The sequence below is a fragment of the Cydia splendana genome, chromosome 20, assembly GCF_910591565.1.
Source record: "Cydia splendana chromosome 20, ilCydSple1.2, whole genome shotgun sequence".
Lineage (NCBI taxonomy): Eukaryota > Metazoa > Arthropoda > Insecta > Lepidoptera > Tortricidae > Cydia > Cydia splendana.
Genome location: NC_085979.1, coordinates 15,249,352 through 15,268,725, shown reverse-complemented (window position 1 = coordinate 15,268,725; position 19,374 = coordinate 15,249,352). Strand labels below are relative to the sequence as shown.

The window sequence follows — 19,374 nt, the reverse complement described above, 5'->3', positions numbered from 1 at the left end:
ATAAATCCTTCCTAGGTACCAATTATAAATCTTCAGTTATTTGAAGAATTCTCTTAGATATATATTTTCCAAATTGACCAAAACTTCTTTCGTGCCTGATCTTCTTAATTAAGAGATAATTAGTTCTTATCTCGAGGCCTGAAGAGCGTCGTCAAACCGTCGATATTATTGGGAACGGCAAACGTTATCTGGTAAAATTAAAGGGCGAGGGATAATCCTTTAATTTCGTCATTACTTTTGGGATCAAAATCTGATTTGTTACTAAATTGGCATTTGACATTTCGTTTTGTACAATGTATGAATTTATCAATGCTGCAAACAGCAAACACGTAAAGGCAATTGTCATGCACCTTAACCCCTCGTATGGCGCCTGTCATCTTCAAATTTCATAACAGAAAAAGTGACCTTGACATTCAAAACAATAAATTTAAATTCCCACGCACGGATCCGTGTCTAACCATACGAGGAGTTAAGGTACCTAGACTGACGAGAGCGTGTGGATGAACCAGGCAAGTTCACTAACAAACCAGCTGTGTCGCTTAATGTTCCTTCACCCCTGCTGCTTAGAGCATTTAATAACTGGAGTCACCTTTAAGAGCTTACCCCTCTGCCGAAAACCTTGCAAAATTGTGCAAACTTTTGTATGGACTGGCGTTTATCTGACATTTGACCGCAAAAATCGGCAGACTGTTTTGTACAGAAAATGACAGACGTGTCCAGTTACTAAATGCTGCCGCGAGAAATGAACTCACGTGGTCAGTATGTCGTACACGGTGTAGCGCGCGAGGTACGAGTGCGTGTGAATCCGCCGCAGACTCTGCGCCAGCAGCAGGAAGCGCCGGTCCGCGGACACCGAGAAAGAAGCTGGCTCCAGTACCCGCTGCAACAAACGGAACATATTTAACCCGTTACCAGGCTGACAGTTCAAAAATGACAATTGAATGTCAGTCTTACTCATAGAAAATAGACCACATGTCCGAAGTGCCGTATGTGGGAAATATATCCCTTAGCCTGGTAAAGGGTTAACCTTTCTTATGTGTATGACAAGGATCTAAGAGACTGAATTTTGAGACATAATTTTGCATTTTTTTCCAAAAAAAAATTTCTGTTCTACTTATACAAAACAACCGAGGTTTGAACCCAAGTCTTTTGACCACAGGATATGTATCAAACTAAACTAAAAGGATAACGGGCGAAGTGGCAATGGGCGGGCCACGTAACTCAAAATAAGAGTTGATGTTGGGGTCCATTACAGCCAATTGACAACACTGATGGTGACCAGTAACCACGGACTGTTCTCAGTTCTGCGGATTATGAGCCTCGACTAGAGACGTGAAGGACCACTGTGATGGTTCCCTAATAGAAAATAATTTCAATTGGGGTTACGTAACTATAGTTTAAGAAATCATTTTGGCTCTTAATATAATTCAAAGCAATCGCAAACAAGAGAACCTGCAGTAAATTCAACCTTCTTCTCAGTTAAGTGGCAGGTAATATTTATGATGAGTTTACAACTTGAATTGGAACAAAATTAATAAAATTCGCCGAAAAAAATGTTGGTGCTGCTACGAACAGTTGAAAGAATATTGATGTTTGCGCCTAAATTAAAAACCGGACAAGTGCGAGTCGGACTCGCCCGCCGAGGGTTCCGTGCTTTTTAGTATTTGTTGTTATAGCGGCAACAGAAATACATCATCTATGAAGATTTCAACTGTCTAGCCATCACGGTTCATGAGATACAGCCTGCATGGTGAAAGACAGACTGATAGCCAGATTGACGGACAGTGGAGTCTTAGTACTATTACTAAGACTCCAACGTTCCACTGTCCCGTTTTTATCCCTTGGGTACGGAACCCTAAAAATGATGGATATTCTATATAAGAAGATAGAACTCGGCGCAAACATGACAAATTATTCAATGCATTTCGTGCCAAGTAAGGATTAAAACTGACATCGCTAATTTAACAAATTGCGCCCGTCACCTGTTTAATCCATGCAATAAATTTTCAATTAGATAGGTATTTTAGATATTATCGCTGAATACACGTCACGTCACGCGCTTGGATTAATTTCCAAAATCACAGATGTGACCTGGATCGGTTCATAGCTCTATTGATGGCTTAATTAATAATATAGAAGGCAATTACTCAGCAGAGAACTATCTAGTGTTGAGGCGATGTACATTCACCAAAACTCTGCATACAATTATGAATGCAGAGATACTAAGCTAATTTGCTACGGACCGTAGGTAAATAAATATAAATAAACGAGAAATAAACAGTCCACAAAAGAAATACCGAAAAGTGGGGTGAGTAGGGTTCGCGGGGAGAGTTGGGTTATGAATGGGGAGAGAAGGGATGAAAGGGGGGTGAGATGGGATTTTAAGGCTACTGCTACAAAAATAATGTATTCTAATTTAAAATGGAGCTATAGTAATACTCATAATAAAAAAAATAGACCCAACAATCTTCCAAAATCACCTTTGTATGAAAACCCATCTCACCCCAATTACGAGAGACTAAGGGGTGAGGTGGGATTTCCTGTTTATCGTCAAAGTTATGAAATGGAACTACCCAAAATAAAATAAAAACTAAAATACAAACGTCCGGAACACCTATTATAATACACCATTCAGTTTGTAAAAATACAATGTTATCGAGGTTGAATGAATGTCAGTTTTGCGCCTACTCTCCCCATTTTACGGTACGTAACTTATTACACGACTGCCCAAACAAAAAGAGTGTATTGTTTCAGTTATATCACCGAAACTATCTATCAAACATCGCGCTGTCATAAAAGCTAAACACTCGAGCTCGGCCGATATTGTTGCCGCCGTAATAAATAGAGGCCGTCCAACAAGTGGGTCCACTACACGTCTCATTGTATACTTGTATAGCCACAGGCCAGAGACTAGTCTACAAGCGAATATTCTCCATAGAGGTACAACACCGCGTTCCTCGATTTTAGATTTATGCGTTCGAATTTCCTGGCCAATGTCATACTCGTATTATTAATCATTGATATATCTATCTAATCTTATACCTTTATAATCTTAGGCCTTTGCCCAAAACTGGGCGTCCAAACAAACCTAACATAGATTTACCTAACCTTACTCTAATACTTAATATAATTAAATTCTACACTAACTAAAACTAAATACTAAAAATTAAATATACTGTATGTAAATAGTACTAACTACCTAGGAAATAAACTGTACCTACTTAAAATGTTTGGAAATAAAGAGCTTTATTATTATTCTCTTTATTTATTTTTCGTCTTACGTTAGGTTTGTTATAATATGAATATAAAAGTAAAATATAAAAACACTTACAAAACAATAAAAAATACATATAAACACATTATAAAAAACCTAACCTAGGGTGCCGCCGGCAGCGGGGTTTGGCCCAAGCTGCCGGTGGTCAGGGCCGCAGAGTGAGGAACCGACGTACTATACGCGCCGTGTCCAATATTTATTATTATTATTATTAATCTTATACCTTTAAACGAGCAATTCTTGTTTATTTATTTATATATATTTCGGGGATCTCCGAAACGGCTCTAACAATTTGGATGTAATTTGCTATATGGGGGCTTTCGGGGGCGATAAATCGAGCTAGCTAGGTCTTATCTCTGGGAAAACACGCATTTTTGAGTTTATATATGTTTTCCGAGCAAAGCTCGGTCTCCCAGATATTTTTATTTAAATGAAAACCGTTTAAATGAGAACTCCGGACGGCCGGCGATATATCATCTCTATATGGCATTTATGGGCACAACGCCTAAAAGGTTAATTTATGATGTTTTATTATCTCAATATTTTATTTTGCTCTTTTATTACCAAATACTCTATAGTAGATTACACAGAACCTTTTTGTCAAACTTTGTTAAATATTGCATTACCGAGTCGTCACCTCTGGGCTGTTTCTAACTTAATCCCTAATTGATTCAGAATGGCTGATTACATTAAAATTAACATCAAAATAATAAAAAGATAGTAACGAGGATCGATTTAACGAAGAGTTTTAAGTAGGGTTTTATTCTTTTATTTACTTGAGAACACAAATTCAATTAACTTTTTACCTTATTACTGTCATTACCTATTTCATCGATTATTAAAGGAGGATTCAAAACTTCAAGAAGTAGGTATATCTTCCTGAGACCCCTGGTACAATTTTTGTACATATTCCACATTCCGTTTAGAACTTTTATTGTTTAACTTACTTAGTTACTTAATGGCGCAGCGACCCAAAATGAGTCTTGGCCTCTGACACGAGTACACGCCAGTTGTCTCGATCCTGTGCCATCTCCCGCCAGTTATCGGCTTGGAAACCGCGACAGATGTTTTCATCTACGAATTTATTGTTTAACTGAAGGCTCCAAATTCTAAAACAAAACGTTTGTCTCCGGGTCTCTGGAGGATAAAACGAGCAACGGATTCGTGCGTAGTGCGTTACTTATACAAAGAGTTTACACGAGCAAAGACAAACGAGAGCCTATTTCGTCGTGTGCCGGCTCACCCCGCCCGAGCCGCCGAGCCGCACTTTCACGGACTTTACCGCCTTTTACGGAAAACTGGACGTCGGTAACTAACCAAGCGGACGGCACTTAACGAGGTTTTGTAGCTGATGGAAAATGTGCACTATCTGTTATAGTGGCAGAGTTCGTAGGGTGATCAGGGTTAATTCTAAAACTAAAAAGCATGATATTATTACCACAAAAAACAAATCTAACTCTCAAGATGGAATTTTATCGACTACTTTATATGGAAAGAATAAGTACCTGGGCTAGCGAAATCTAAAATAAGATTGACCTTCGAAAGAAAAGCACGTAATGACATCCATATTAGTTTATATTTCCATTTAATAGGTTAATTAATTTGGATCATTTCATCTATCAATCGCGGATATTCGAATTCTGGCTAGTGTAAAATTCCTGCAGGATTTTACTGAACTTGCACTTAGTATATTTCCGATAGAACTTTTGAATTAACGAAACCAACATTAAACGTAGACGTATTTGGTCGCTGCTCTGATACAGAGTGTACTTATGACCGCACGTACAATAAATACAAATAACTTGGAAAGGAAACGTTAAATATTATGAGGAGGTAAACGAACAAACGAATCGATGATTTAATCGCCCATGGACAACCACCACAAGGGTTGCAAGGGCGTTGCCGGCTTTGAGATGAATGAATGAATGAAATGAATGAATGAAATTAATTTATTCCAGAATGTGAATCCATATGTGATTAAAACATTTAAAACTAATTACATAATAAAATATTATGATTAAATTAAATTAAATTAAAGACGTACACAAACACAACAATTAATTATAAGGACCGGAGTGAGATGAGAGTACAGTCACCTGCAATAATATGTTGCACACCGAAGGCCGCAAAAATATCTGACACGATCTTATTTGTAGAGCCATAAGAGCGGGTCACATATTTTTGCGGCTTTCGAAGAGTAACATATTATCGCAGGTACTCTCTTTTCTTAAAGGTTTGAACGCGTTGACGTATTATATCTAAGGACTGGCCTTACGGGCACTAAAAATGGTATTACTCGTAGTTCAGCGGTGTCACTTACCAATTCGAGCCAATCGCGCAGCCTAACGCAGCTAGTTGCGACAAATCGCGCGCGTGATGCGAACTCATCAACCAATCGCGTGCGTGATGCGAACTCATCAACCAATCGCGTTGTAGCGGTGTCACACCGCTGTACTGGCCCCATTGTTGCCCCATTCTTATTGCTCGTAAGGCCAGTCCTGAGATATTATACGTCAATGTTTGAACGTCGTATCAGTCTGGAAATACCGCAGGCGACAGTTCATTCCACAGCTTAGCTGTGCGAGGCAGGAAGTTTCTGGAGAAACGCACAGTTGAGGATGAGGACTGCCAACCATTTAACTGATGTAAATAGAAATTTTGTCTCGTAGAGCGATAGCGGAAAGAAGCGGCAGGGATTAATCCTTTACTTTATTTCGGATGCTGACAGTTAATTCACCAGATAGCTCCCACCAAACAGTTGATCACCTTAATAGGTCAGACACCTTCACCAATACACAGCCAGTTACATTGCTTTATGTAATATCCTAACAACCTCCTTCATAATTGCAGACCAACTCGAAAGCAACCTTGCTCCATTGAAAACAAGATTCATTTTGCAAATATCGAAAGAGAACTATATGAGTTTTAGGAAGTAACCGACCAATATGTTTCTCAAAGGCATATTGCAGACCTAAAGCAATATTACTCTCCTTACCACACTTGAAGGGTTAGATAGGGATAGAAAATAGTAATTGAAGGAAGTACGGGCTCGGGTTAGGCGAATGGCCTAATAAAATCTGGAGTAGTGCCTACATGAAATTTCCTCGCACGTTATTGATGGAGAGCGAATATGGTTCAATATAGGGCAATTAATTAGTTCAATATGGATGGATCGACTAGTTACTAAATGAATATTTCCTCTCTCCTAGATGAGGTAGATGGGACTGTAGGTATCTGACAGTTTATAAGATATTTATTTCTTCAATTGATTCTAAGTAGGTACACCTGAAAGTTAGTACCTGCTAAGGAAAACTATAATGTCAATAATATAGAAAATAGAAATAAACTGGTTAGTTTTCTTAAAACTAAGCAATACATGAAAATGGTTGGGAATACACTGTTCCGCAAACGCGAAACGTAGCGTAGGTACAAAAGATACAATTTAAGTCCCATCACAATATCTTAAGGGGCCCACTGATTAACAGTCCGCCGGACGGTATCGGCCTGTCAGTTGTTCGGAACTGTCAAAATTTTGTTCTAACTGCCAGGCCGATACCGTCCGGCGGACTGTTAATCAGTGGGCCCCTTTACACTCTACAAATTTCTCAACTTTCTGAATGACTTTACCTGGGTCGCAAAACTTTACACTACTATTTTAACATCAGTACAAAATAAATACGAGTACGTATAAGTACCGACCAATGCGTAGAATCCCTTTTCGTTCAAATAATAAGCGAAAATAACTGGACAAGTGCGAGTCGGACTCGCCCACCAAGGGTTCCGTACTTTTTAGTATTTGTTGTTATAGCGGCAACAGAAATACATCATCTGTGAAAATTTCAACTATCACGGTTCATGAGATACAGCCTGGTGACAGACAGACAGACTGACGGACAGACAGACTGACGGACAGACAGACTGGCGGACAGACAGACTGACGGACAGACAGACGGACAGTGGAGTCTTAGTCCCGTATTTACCCTTTGGGTACGGAACCCTAAAAAGAAAAGTTAGTCCAAATATCTATAGTCACTTCGTAAAAACTCCATTCATCAAAATCTGAATGAAATGATATTCATAGCGATCAAACCCGTCGACTAACCGTCAGCGACCGTCCGCTCTAGTCAGTCGTTAGTCATTAGTCGTTAGTCGGCGCTGTGTTAATTAATTCTCGAATGCGATTAATCACGGGATGTCGGAGAACAAAGGTCACGGCAACTATCGGGCGTAGTGGAGAAGACAACAGTAGTCTTGTCTGTAATTATTATATAGATAAAAAAATGATGTAAGTATGTCTGATGTAACATGTGATTGTACTAGTTCAGAAAGTGAAAACTTCATTATAGGTAAGTTATCATGGATAGATGCAGTTTTTATATATGTTAATGACGAATGTTTAATATACTGGCTCAGTATACGCAAATATGGCAATGCATCTCTTTTGTTCAGTCAGACCAAGAAAAAACGAGTATTTAATTAATTACGAAGAAAATCCCTGTTGCTGTCTATTGGCCCCACATTATTTTATCTTATTATATCTACAGAAGACCTATTGGCCCACCATCTAACTAGTGATTTTCTGTTACTCATATACTCGTGAAGCTAGATTAGACTAATGAAAGGAAAGTAATTCAATATAATTTTGTTCCCGAGTCACGTTAGCTGAGGTAAATACTTTTATTACTTAATATGTATTAAATTTTACAAATTAAGTATTAATCTATTCTATTCCAACATCATTGCTCAATAATCAAATAAAAGTTAGGGGTTACTGTGTTTCTGTCTCTATTGTTTCACGGAGAGCCGCCGTGCTGTGGCAAAATTCAATAAGTGTCACGGGCCGTCTCAATACGGCGGTTTGGAACTTTTGTAATAACTGAGATGAAGTAAAGTTATAAAGTTATATTCAAATTGTCTTCAAAGTCGAGGTTAACCTTGAAATATAGAACATAGGAGTGATATAAATAAATATGTATTAAAAAAATGGTACACATAATCAATTAGATAGGTAATGAAAAATTAAGTGGTGAATTATATTTTAACACACAGAATAAGTATGTCTTGCAAAATATATTCTCACTTTGATTACAACACTAAGAACAAGCAGCTTTTACACAATGATTCGTACCTACCCATCAAATTAATGTGTGTTCATGAAAAATCCTACAATAATTAAGGCCTATCTAAGGCATCATTTATTTAATTCTAAATACTTCGCAAACATCTGTAAATTCTAATCAACTGTTACTCACGTAAGTGGTATTCGGCATGAGGGTCTTGGAAGACTGGTTGGCAGCGAACATGAGGCTGATGCCGCCCCACGCGTCGCGGTACACAAACTCGTCACCTGTGGACAATCAGACGGTAGCTTAGTGTGATTTACATGATTGTTGTTACCGCCGTGGTAACAAAAACCGTGGGCCGCGTGGTAAGCGAAGACACTCTTAGAAAAGTCCTATAATCAATAAATAGTTTATTCCACACATTATTGTGTGATGAACACAAATATTTGTTCCCGAGTCATGGGTATATTTCTATGTACCTAAATCGCCTAGCGCCCATAGTACTCGTAAAAGCTTTGCTTAGTTTGGGGCTAGGTTGATCTGTATAACATGTCCACTGATATTTATTTATTTATTTATATACTGGGCACCAAACTCAGAAATATCTCAGATCACATGTGATTGTCGGCCGAGGCGAAGGTTTTCTTATTTTCTGCCCGTGTTTTGTGTACTATTTTCCTGCTTGACGGAGCCGGAAAGTGGTAACTTCGTTTAGCGCAGCGGGCCGAAAATTTACGCTTTCCGGCCGGAGGGCAGAAAAAGAAAATGTTCTGCAGTTGTAGTTTCGAACAATCTGGCCATCTTGATAAATAAATATACATTATATACAGGGTGATTCAGGAGACGTGAGCAGGACTAATACTGCGCATGTCGTAAATTATAAGCAACACTTTCGTATCAGTATTAGTGAGGTTAACGTTAATTTTCGAGTCGTGTTGAAAAAAAAAGTTATTAATTTATTTACTACATGCGTGGTCACCCTAAAATTAGAATACTAAACTACCGATATTCTGTGTCAAATTGAATGTCACCACTGTCATCGAGGTCTGGTTACTTATGAAAACTCGTATCTCACTCAAGTTTGACAGTTTATTTTCTTCGTAATCAAAAATTAAAGAGGTTTTATGCTTATTAATTAGGTCTTGTAGGGTGACCATGATTGTAGAGGATTAAATTTGCCCTCACCAAAAAGTTAAAAAATAGGAAAAAGTGTGGTTGTTTCACCTAAATACGACGGTGATCGATCAATTATCAGTTACTGATTGTGCAGGATTAGTCCTGCTCACGTCTCATGAATCACCCTGTATAATTAAATCGCCGTAGTCTCATATTGTAATTAACGTATCTTTGTGAATCCAATTAACTTTATCAAAAGTTGTAATAATTAAATATTTTACGGTAATTTGAATCATGTCATACAGAGCGTAGTCAGTTGAACATATTGGTAATTAAGTAGGCAATTATATTATTGATCACGTTACGACGCGGACGTGACGCAGAGGCGGGGTTTGTGACAACCCTACAATGCAGGTTTTGCGGCAATGTTATTAAAATGACTGACAATTTCATATGTCGTGGTGGCCGTTTGTCACACTGAAATGAAAATATTCATTTTTATTTAATCAATAAATGATGTTACGTATACTTCATTGTTACAAATGTATCTTATATCACATATTCTTGTATTGAGACGCTAACTTTACGTTACTTAATTATGGGCTGTGTTACTTAGTGCGATATCTTGATCCATTATATTCTAGCCTCATGAGCTGAACTCGATTACTTTATCCTGCACTATGAAAGTGCCTTTTCACTGAGACGAGATTGAAAGTTCAATAATCGCCAAGAATACAAGTATTCCATTACACGCAACGGTGTAACGAGTGGTCGTTTGGTAAATACACGTAATTTCCTTATTGGACGCCACCGATAGTTATCGTTACACGTCACTTCGCGTTCGTTTCTGATAAACGTAAATTGTATGCAGATTTCAGTTGGCTATTGTTCAGCTACCTACTTGTATTTTTGGCGTCTTTGGGTAGTTGTAGCAGTCGCAACTTAAACGCGTATAGCGGGCACACTACACTTAGATTTATTTATATTTAAACGTAGTTATTGAAACTTAAATTAGATTTATTTGTATTGACTTTTTATATATTTTTATTTACACATTTATTTTGATTTATTTACTGTTAAATCACAAAATACAAAAACAAATACATTTCAACACATTGACAGATCTAAAATTCACTTTATAAAATAACTTACTATTAAATAAAAACTAAATTACAACTAACACAAATAGTCCCCCAGTGCAAAAAATTTCCATATCCCTTCGCGCCTACATTTTTTCTATTGACAAGATCTGCTTGGCCAACTATATTATACATACTACTCTTTGCTTAAATCTATCAGTTAAGGGCTCCACAGACCTTGCAATAAATCCACGCGATCTTTGATCCATTGCCGCCTATAGAGCGACATAAAATAGTAGAAATTAAATAAAATAGAACTCAAAAATATCCATACCAAATTGTTGCCATGTGTAAGCATCTTACGTCAAAAATGTGACAGTTACGTAGAAAGTAGCGCCCTCATTTATTTTCTATTATTTTATGTCGCACTATACGAGTGCCTAAGTAGGTGCAACAAAGTCAATCGCTATATAATTGGTTAACCGCGAGTTCTCAGTTCGGGGCGAACTACTAGTACATATTATTTTCCATCTGACTTGACCATTCCAAAGTTAAGTGGTAAAGCTGTAGTAACCACAAAGAGTTGCTACGAATCCATGAATATATTTAATTAGTCCTTGACTATACGCAGAGGGCAAAAACCGACCGGGCAATCAAATATTAATCCATAACGTACGGTTTCAGCTGAGCAATTTGTGGCGACGTCAAAAAACCACCATCAATACTCAATTTGTATTTAAATTCTATTTGTTCCACAGCTGCGATAGTTATTAAATTCGTTCGTGGGTATTTTTTGTATTGAAGTCAAATTATACTGGCTCAAAAATAATTTAAGACTGCGAAAGATACTTATCGTAGCAGTAAAAACATGACCGAAATTGGATCTTTTATGCATACATAAGTTTAATCTAAAGCAGTTTTATGACTAACTACTACCTTTAAATATAATTCGATAGCATGTTACAACCCTGTCACTATTCGACATTGTTAAATTATTGACTCGACAACAAAGTGAATGGCAGAACTGCCCATAAAACTGTTTACGGCGCTCATTTTACTCTAGTTCACAGCAAAACAAGCAATAATAGACCCTTTCAACAATAAATTAAGGCTCCTATTGCCATGGTAGTTGAGTATGTTTTGAGCATTGTCTTATCTTATTGATGTTCGCTATCAGATGCCACAAACAAGTCGATGAGAAATAGTTGAGAAGTTGGCATTCTAAATACGAAATGTTTTTCGGTTGCAAACGGAATGCCAAGCCTAGAATATCTGCAATATTTTTTAAGCAAAAATTACAAACATTCGAGAGGTTATGCGATATTTCGTTGATATATACAATTATTATTCTTCTGTAGAGCCCCATTAAGACTGTTCAAGAACTTGCATGCAATATTCGATACGTTGCTAACTATAGAGTACAATGAATTAAGTAGATCGACCAAATACCGCAATGTAACAAAAATCGCATGACAGTTCTTGCACCGTCTAAATGGGGCTTAAATTATATCTCTCTTCAAAAATCAATTGTGAGTCGAACTCCTGCCCCAAGGGTTCCAATAACATATTGCAGTAAATAATCAATCATTGTAAAATATAATAAAGTTCTAAGTTATATGCTCTAATAAAATATCTGAAACTGCAGTAATTATTCAAACGATAAAGTCAGAGTGAACGTACTGTGACATCACTTGAATTATTTTATTACCTGGGAGACAATGCAGCGAGTCTGAGCAACAAAACTGAATGCTAAGTTATGGTAATGGGGTAGGTATAAATTATATTAAACTACACTCTTTTGCATTCACATTAATTCCGATGAGTTACGTTGGGCGTTGCAGAATGGAATATTTAATTTGAGAGACATCCCTAGATATTAATGATTCAAAATCGTGGTTTCATCGTGATTTGTATTGAGGTAGATAAGAGGCTATGAATATTTTTTACATAAAAAATTAGACGTATTGGAGATATTTCTCTGATATCTTGACGATATTATATCACGAAAATTAGCATAGAATGTACCTATATCTTTGTTTTATTTTATGGAAATATGCATAGCTCTCGGCGACAGCACCAATAATAATTAAGAGATTACGTTATTTGTTCGTCGATTAAAATTGGTAACTGCCATTGGTTAAGAATTAAGCGACAAATGCACGCCGATAACCACCAACACAGATTCATTGTTTATCCTGACTGACGTATTGCACGCATACTTATGCAGAAAGATAGATCACCGGTTACCTACACGACGCACTATGCGACCAACTCTATTGGAAGACCACCAATGAAGAAAATCTAGCGAATTCGCTTGATGCTGACAGCAACTGTCAACATCGAAAGCTATCACAATATGACTAGTGGCTCCATCAGCTGTGGACCCCGTGAACCCCCATGGCTCCGACATTTTGAAAATTTTCTACAAATTGAATCAATAAAAAAAACCATCAACAATTTTCACGAGAATCAGTTGAAAACTGCGACCTCCAGGCGAGAACTGTCGGACATATGTACATACATTCGAATTATAGTAGGGTTAGTAAGGTCATTTAGCATGCACTTTAGTCTCAGGCGATGCCGCTTGGCACCATTGTTCCTTAGGTCAAACAAAGTTGATTTGGCCCGGTAGCCAGGAGATCGTACCATGCAGACCCCCCAAAAAGGGGGGGTGAAAGGGTCGGCTCCCCAGGTCCAATCTATGCTATATTCCTTCCTAGTCTTAGCAACTAGGGCAAGTTATATATCATTTTCGTATAAATTAGGGACGAGGAATTCATTTTTGAAATAATTATTATGCCTTTCCATACAAAAAAAATATATTTGTACAAAAAATGAAAATGTTATGTAAGTTTTTGTGACAACTTTGGATGTTACAATCACAGTTACAGTCACAGGCGATTTGCACTAAATAAAAAATAGACGATGTAGCCCATGTATTCTTTATTCTGGAAAATATCACTTTAAAGTAGGCATTCATACATTTTTTCGTAATAAAAAAATAATTTATAGCGCGTGGCGGTAACGATTTCCATACAAATGGAACTATGCCCAAAGTCAAAGATTAAAAATGTTTACTAAAACACTGAATTTGGCATTTTAAAAGTTCAAATATAATGTTTTCATATTTTATTCATGCGTTTTTGCCCTTTTTTGGTACAAATTTGTTGTTTTTATTTTTCTTCCATACAAACTTTCTCCCCCCTATTTCCCCCCCTTAAGGGTAGATAGTTTTAAATTAGTTTTTATTACTAACTTATATCTTTTTTAATTAATCGATGTTCAAATTTTCAGGTTGAAATGTTTAGTAGCTTAGGATCTACATGTGTTTGAGCTAAAGACATTTTATTTCATAATATCCCATACATTATAATATCTAACGAAATTCTTCTTAATTCCAGACATCATACAATCTAAACCCCTGAAGATATGAAGCTGAAATTTTCAACATCAATTAAATGCAACAGGTTTAAGTTTGAGATAAAATAAAATTTCATAAAATCAACCCTTAAGGGGGAGAAATAGGGGGGAGAAAGTTTGTATGGAAGAAAAATAAAAACAACAAATTTGTACCAAAAAAGGTACAAATTTGTTGTTTGTATTTTATTTAGTGCAAATCGCCACTCTGTAATTGTAACATCCAATATGGTCACAAAAAATTACATAACATTCTCATTTTTTGTACAAAAACCATTTTTTTTGTATGAGAAGGTATAGTAATTATTTCAAAAATGAATTCCTCGTCCCTTAATTATACGAAAATGATATATAACTTGCCCTAGTTGCTAAGACTAGGATGGAATATAGCATAGATTGGACCTGGGGAGCCGACCCTTTCACCCCCCCCCCCCCCTTTTTAGGGGGTCTGCATGGTACGATCTCCTGGCTACCGGGCCAGATCAACTTTGTTTGACCTAAGGAACAATCGTGCCAAGCGGCATCGCCTGAGACTAAAGTGCATGCACTTCCATACATTTGTCTTACTTACTAACCCTACTATTATGGCCAAATTGAAACTGAGACCTCCGCTTTCGCATGGTCAAAAAACAAAAGCATGAGCGCTGGCAATAAGCGAACTCAAAGTGTATTTTTGTGGCTGAGACATGTACAGCCTCGCGTTGAAAACTAGAACGCTCATAAAAGCAAACCGACACAGCATCTTTTCCATGCGATTAGAAAAGTTTCCCCATAAAGGGATATTTACGGCCCGAACTAGACTCGGATGGGATAGTTAACATAAATCAAGCCAGATGCGCTCAATGGATGCGGTTCGGCCTTCTCGATTTATGTCCCTTAAACCTACTTATATTTAAAGCCCCAATGGAACCAATGTTGCATTGAAATCGGATTGATATAGTGTTTCAATATTGAATTTATTGAAGACCATTATGACCGTCTGCCGACTTCAGCACGCCGAAACTTAATATTTATACGTGTAAAAGCTGTATATTTACTATTTAAACACTGGTGACCATTTTTACATGTTATTGGGCATACAAGTAGCTACATAAGTAAGTCAGAGAAGGAGGCTACAAATGATGTTAATTTATTTAAAGGTAAAGACCTAATGCACTTGATTTTGGTTTTAAATTAAAAACTTAAATTAAATTAAAATCGAGTAGTATTTTTAACCTTTAACATTGGCAGCCAGCAATCCGCTCCGCGGGTTCTCTATTTGTAAGCGCTTTTTGCTACAATGCGGAAAAACATGTTATCGGTTAGTGTTGCGTCTAGTGCCTAGTTCGTAGTAGGTATTTAGTGAACCCAGGAGATCTAGACTGCTGAATGAAACGATAGCGGACTGTAACACTATTTTAATTGCAATACATTACAAAATAATCTTAATTTATTTTGACGCGACGCGATATATGTGCATTTCGCGAGCCGTTATTTTTGCTTCTGCCTGTCCCCCCGCGGACCGGCCCCCGGGCCCGTCGCCGGCTAACCGGTCCGGTGACGTGACGGTGGACGTCATCGTAGTTGCTGTGGCTAATTTGATGCGGCGGCGGGTTTGTCGCCTACAGTTAGGTACTCGAGTTACAGGCTAATTTGAAGGTATAATCACTGAAATCAAAATAATGTCTTAATCAATTTTTAAACATGCAGATATTTACGTCTGCGAGCGATATTCCAAACTTTATATTAAAGGAAAAAATGGAAAAATTACGCTTCCGGCAGGACTTGAACCCGCAACCTCCGCAACGACCTTCGCAAGATTCTGGTAGGCTTCCGTAGCTCAATTGGCAGAGCTAACGCACGGATTGCGAAGGTTGCGGGTTCAAGTCCTGCCGGAAGCGTAATTAATGTCTTAATGATCTCATTTAGTTATTGTGCGTCTCACCCGCACCATTACATGTACAGACAAGTACGAGCAAAATACACTATAACTGAATGACATAATTTTGACGTCAGTGTTGGAATTGGGCTGAATATTATTGTTACTTCTAGTTTTATAGTTGGCATATTTCTTAAATCGGCCGTAGCGACGTGCTTCGAATGTGCACGTCTACGCTGCTACGAATTGGGTCCGCGTGTAGAACACAAATACTAGTATGTGACCAGCCTACTACGAATTCCGTTCGCACACAACTAGAGGAATATTTTAAGTTACATAATACAATTGCACATTATTTTATTGGTGTGAAAAGTTTGAATTTAACGAATATGATTGAGAAAGTTGGATGGGATGAGTTAGCGATGAGTCACTTAACTACTAATTATTACTGAAAGCAAATAACACCCTGTTCAAAAAAGACGTAAGTGGACGTATGGACAAAATCCTTCATAAAAAACATGTAAGATTGACGGCCAGGACTGCTAGCTTTTACTGTAAAAAGTTGTCAGACTTCAGCAAAAGCAAAGGCCTGGGATCCTTTTAATTTACCGAAACTTTTTTGACCAAATGTCGTTTCCCAACCAAATTTTACCAACTGCACGTTTGTCAACTCAATCTTTCCCATATAAACATTTGACAAACTTAAAATCCGACAAATGATCATTTCCGAAACTGTTACTTTACAACTTTTATAAGACCAACTGTTTTTTATTCCCAAATGTTTTACTTAGACTATAAATGTTCACTCAAATTTATTTTTGTCAAATAAGTCACTGGACAAAATTATTTTGTCCAAAAATATCTTTACTTAAAAAATGTTTGTTCAAATAAAAGTATTGCAAAACCACTACTTGACAAATTATGGCTATCCAAAACATTATGTTATTTAAAATGTGTTACGGCTAGGTTAGGTAAAGTGGGTGCTTCGTTTGGTATGGTAAACTAAACAGCCCGAAAGCTACCAAAAAAAACACTACAGTATTACCTATATTTTTCCTAGATAGGTTCGTTATGATGTTGATGTTGATGTTTGATGTTAGTTACCTTGTGTCCCTCAGGGCAGAAAATAGAAGCCCCGAAGCGGGGCTTCGTCGACCGGCTGCCGGGTCTCACTTGCTTTAAAAAAAGGCATTGTTATCGGAGCCCCCCCCATTGAAAAAAAAAACACTACAGGACTACCTATATTTTTGCCTAGATAGGTTCGTTAGTTACCTTGTATTCCTCAGAGCAGAAAATAGAAAGTTTGAAAAAATAGAAAGCACGTTTTGTTTTAGTTTTTGTATTCTTTGGTAAGTATTCATTTGGAGTAATTAAAATTTGTTCAAATAAAAATTGGCAATTTATTTTTTTGATAACTGGTACATTTGTCATGTTTTGTTATGGTTTTTATATTCTTTGGCAACTAATAATTTTTAGTAATTAAAATTTGGTGAAATAAATGTTGCCAAAGTAAGGTAATGTCAAAAAATTTTTTGCATATCGTTCTCTTGGAAAATATTTATATGCGACTTTTTTAGTTGGGAAATGATTAGTTGGCTTTTATATTTTTGGGATAAATTGTTTGGGATATGAAAATCTGGTAAAAAAAAATCGGTAATCCATTAGTAACCCCAAAGGCCTACCTAAGCCGTGACTTGGTAACCTTACACCTTGGCTTAAAAACTATGGCTGGCTGTTTTTTTTTTGTCTTGGCGGGGGCACTACCGTGCCTCTAGATATCAAGGCGTTGCATCAGCAGAGTTGTCACCGGCTGTCAAAAGCAATCTCGAATGCGCCGTCTGAGTGGCCCGGTTCGACTTCCACGCACGATTAGGCTTACTTATTGAATGTCACAGCCAAACGTCAGCTGAGTGGGGGGGCAGGCGGCCTATCGGAGGGGGAGTGGGACCACTTAGCCGCAAAATGAGTTATCCTAAAATAAAACAAGACGAAGTTGCGGGCAAAGCTAGTAAATTACGATAAAAAGTGACTTTATACACGTTGTGAACCACTGTTTCAAAGCCTTTTGCGGGTATGCAGGATGATCGGTTTTGATGGTACATTAAACATCAAAACTAGCGGTCGTCAAATCGTCGACTTTACTGCCGGATCATGTCGTCGACTATTATCGACCAGTTTGCATGCCCGTTTGTCATCGGATCGTGAATTTCCATTAATTGCGCAGGCGCGGGGTAGTCGAGTTGTTGGTTCGACTAGACCAGGGGTCTCCAAACTTTTTTACCTGGGGGCCATATTGCGCCTCAGAACTTTTGCGCGGGCCACCGTCCGCGGCGAGGGGGGAGGGGATGTATCTGGTTGCTGCTGTTAGGGCTGAACCCCTGGAGCCTGGCTCCCGCGGGCCGGATGGGAACGCTGTCGGCGGGCCGGATTGGAACGCTTCGCGGGCCGGGGTTTGGAGAGCCCTGGACTAGAGTAACATGACGTTTAGATGCAACTACCTACCAAGCACTGGTTTGCTGTTGGCAATAGCTTGGGTCTCAAAAGCTCAAAATTTAAGCATTATGTTTTAGTTTTATGAGGCTCTGCGCTGTATCTTGAGACAAATCCTTTTTTGAGTATTTTTAGAATCTTACTCTCTACTCACTAAAAAGTTTATTTCTAGTCATTTCGACATACTGACTGTCCACGGTCTAAAAACTGATTCGAGTTCAAAATATGAGAACTGCACATCCCTAGACCCTAGTCTAAAGACCGGTGACCATTCCATGGTGACTGGTTCGTTGGTTAACCAACGCACTGCGAGATTGTAGACATAATTTCCTTCCAAGAGCAATGCATAGATGCGGGTCTTTTTATTTTAGAAGCCTTTACACAAAGTGACATTCTCATTATTCTTGAGTAAGTATATAAGGGCCATTTTATTTAAAGTTGTCCCGTACACTTTTTTTTCAAAATTGGGATTTTTTATGTTATTTCTACTCAGAATCACGAGCTCTTTCTATCCTAATAGGCGAAAACAAGTGTCCCAAGTTTTTTTCCCATTCCGTTACCATTTTTTCATAGACTTTGTATGGTGGTTTCGGAATGGAAAGATCGAAAAATGTATGGAAATCTTGGGACACTTTTTTTCTCCTATTAGGATCAAAAGAGCTCATGATTCTGAGTAGAAATAACATAAAACATCCCAATTTCGAAAAAAGTGTAGGGGACAACTTTAAATAAAATGGCCCATAAAGGTTTGTCCAAGCGTTCGCCTCGCTCGTACTTGGGGAGGGACTGGAACGTCAGATCGGAGTTTACGGCCCTTTTACTGTTAACGAGTTGCGGTCTCTACATCTAACCAAGTTCCGTGTTGAGATATAGTAAATACAGAAAATGATACGGGGCTGTATCCACAGAAACATTTTATGCATTAACATTGTATTCTCTAAAAAAGTTAAATAATCCAATTTCTTTTTAAACCCTGTATTAAATAAAAACAGCGCTCGTGTCCATCATGGCTATAAATGCCATAGTTTTAGATCCAAATTTCTTAAATGGCATGCGTACATATTTGAAACATAAACA

General features: G+C 37.8%; 1 protein-coding gene across 2 annotated transcripts in view; it reads right to left on the bottom strand.

Annotated features, from left to right (window-relative positions):
* The window catches only part of LOC134800534 (venom dipeptidyl peptidase 4), a 184,156-nt gene that overhangs the window by 53,458 nt on the left and 111,324 nt on the right, over positions 1 to 19,374 (bottom strand). For both annotated transcript variants that reach the window (XM_063773013.1, XM_063773014.1), the window contains exons 4-5: positions 8,527 to 8,621; positions 753 to 880 (exon numbers count right to left, since the gene is read on the bottom strand). In XM_063773013.1, coding sequence (XP_063629083.1) covers positions 753 to 880; positions 8,527 to 8,621 — 223 coding nt within the window. The remainder of the gene's footprint in view (positions 1 to 752; positions 881 to 8,526; positions 8,622 to 19,374) is intronic.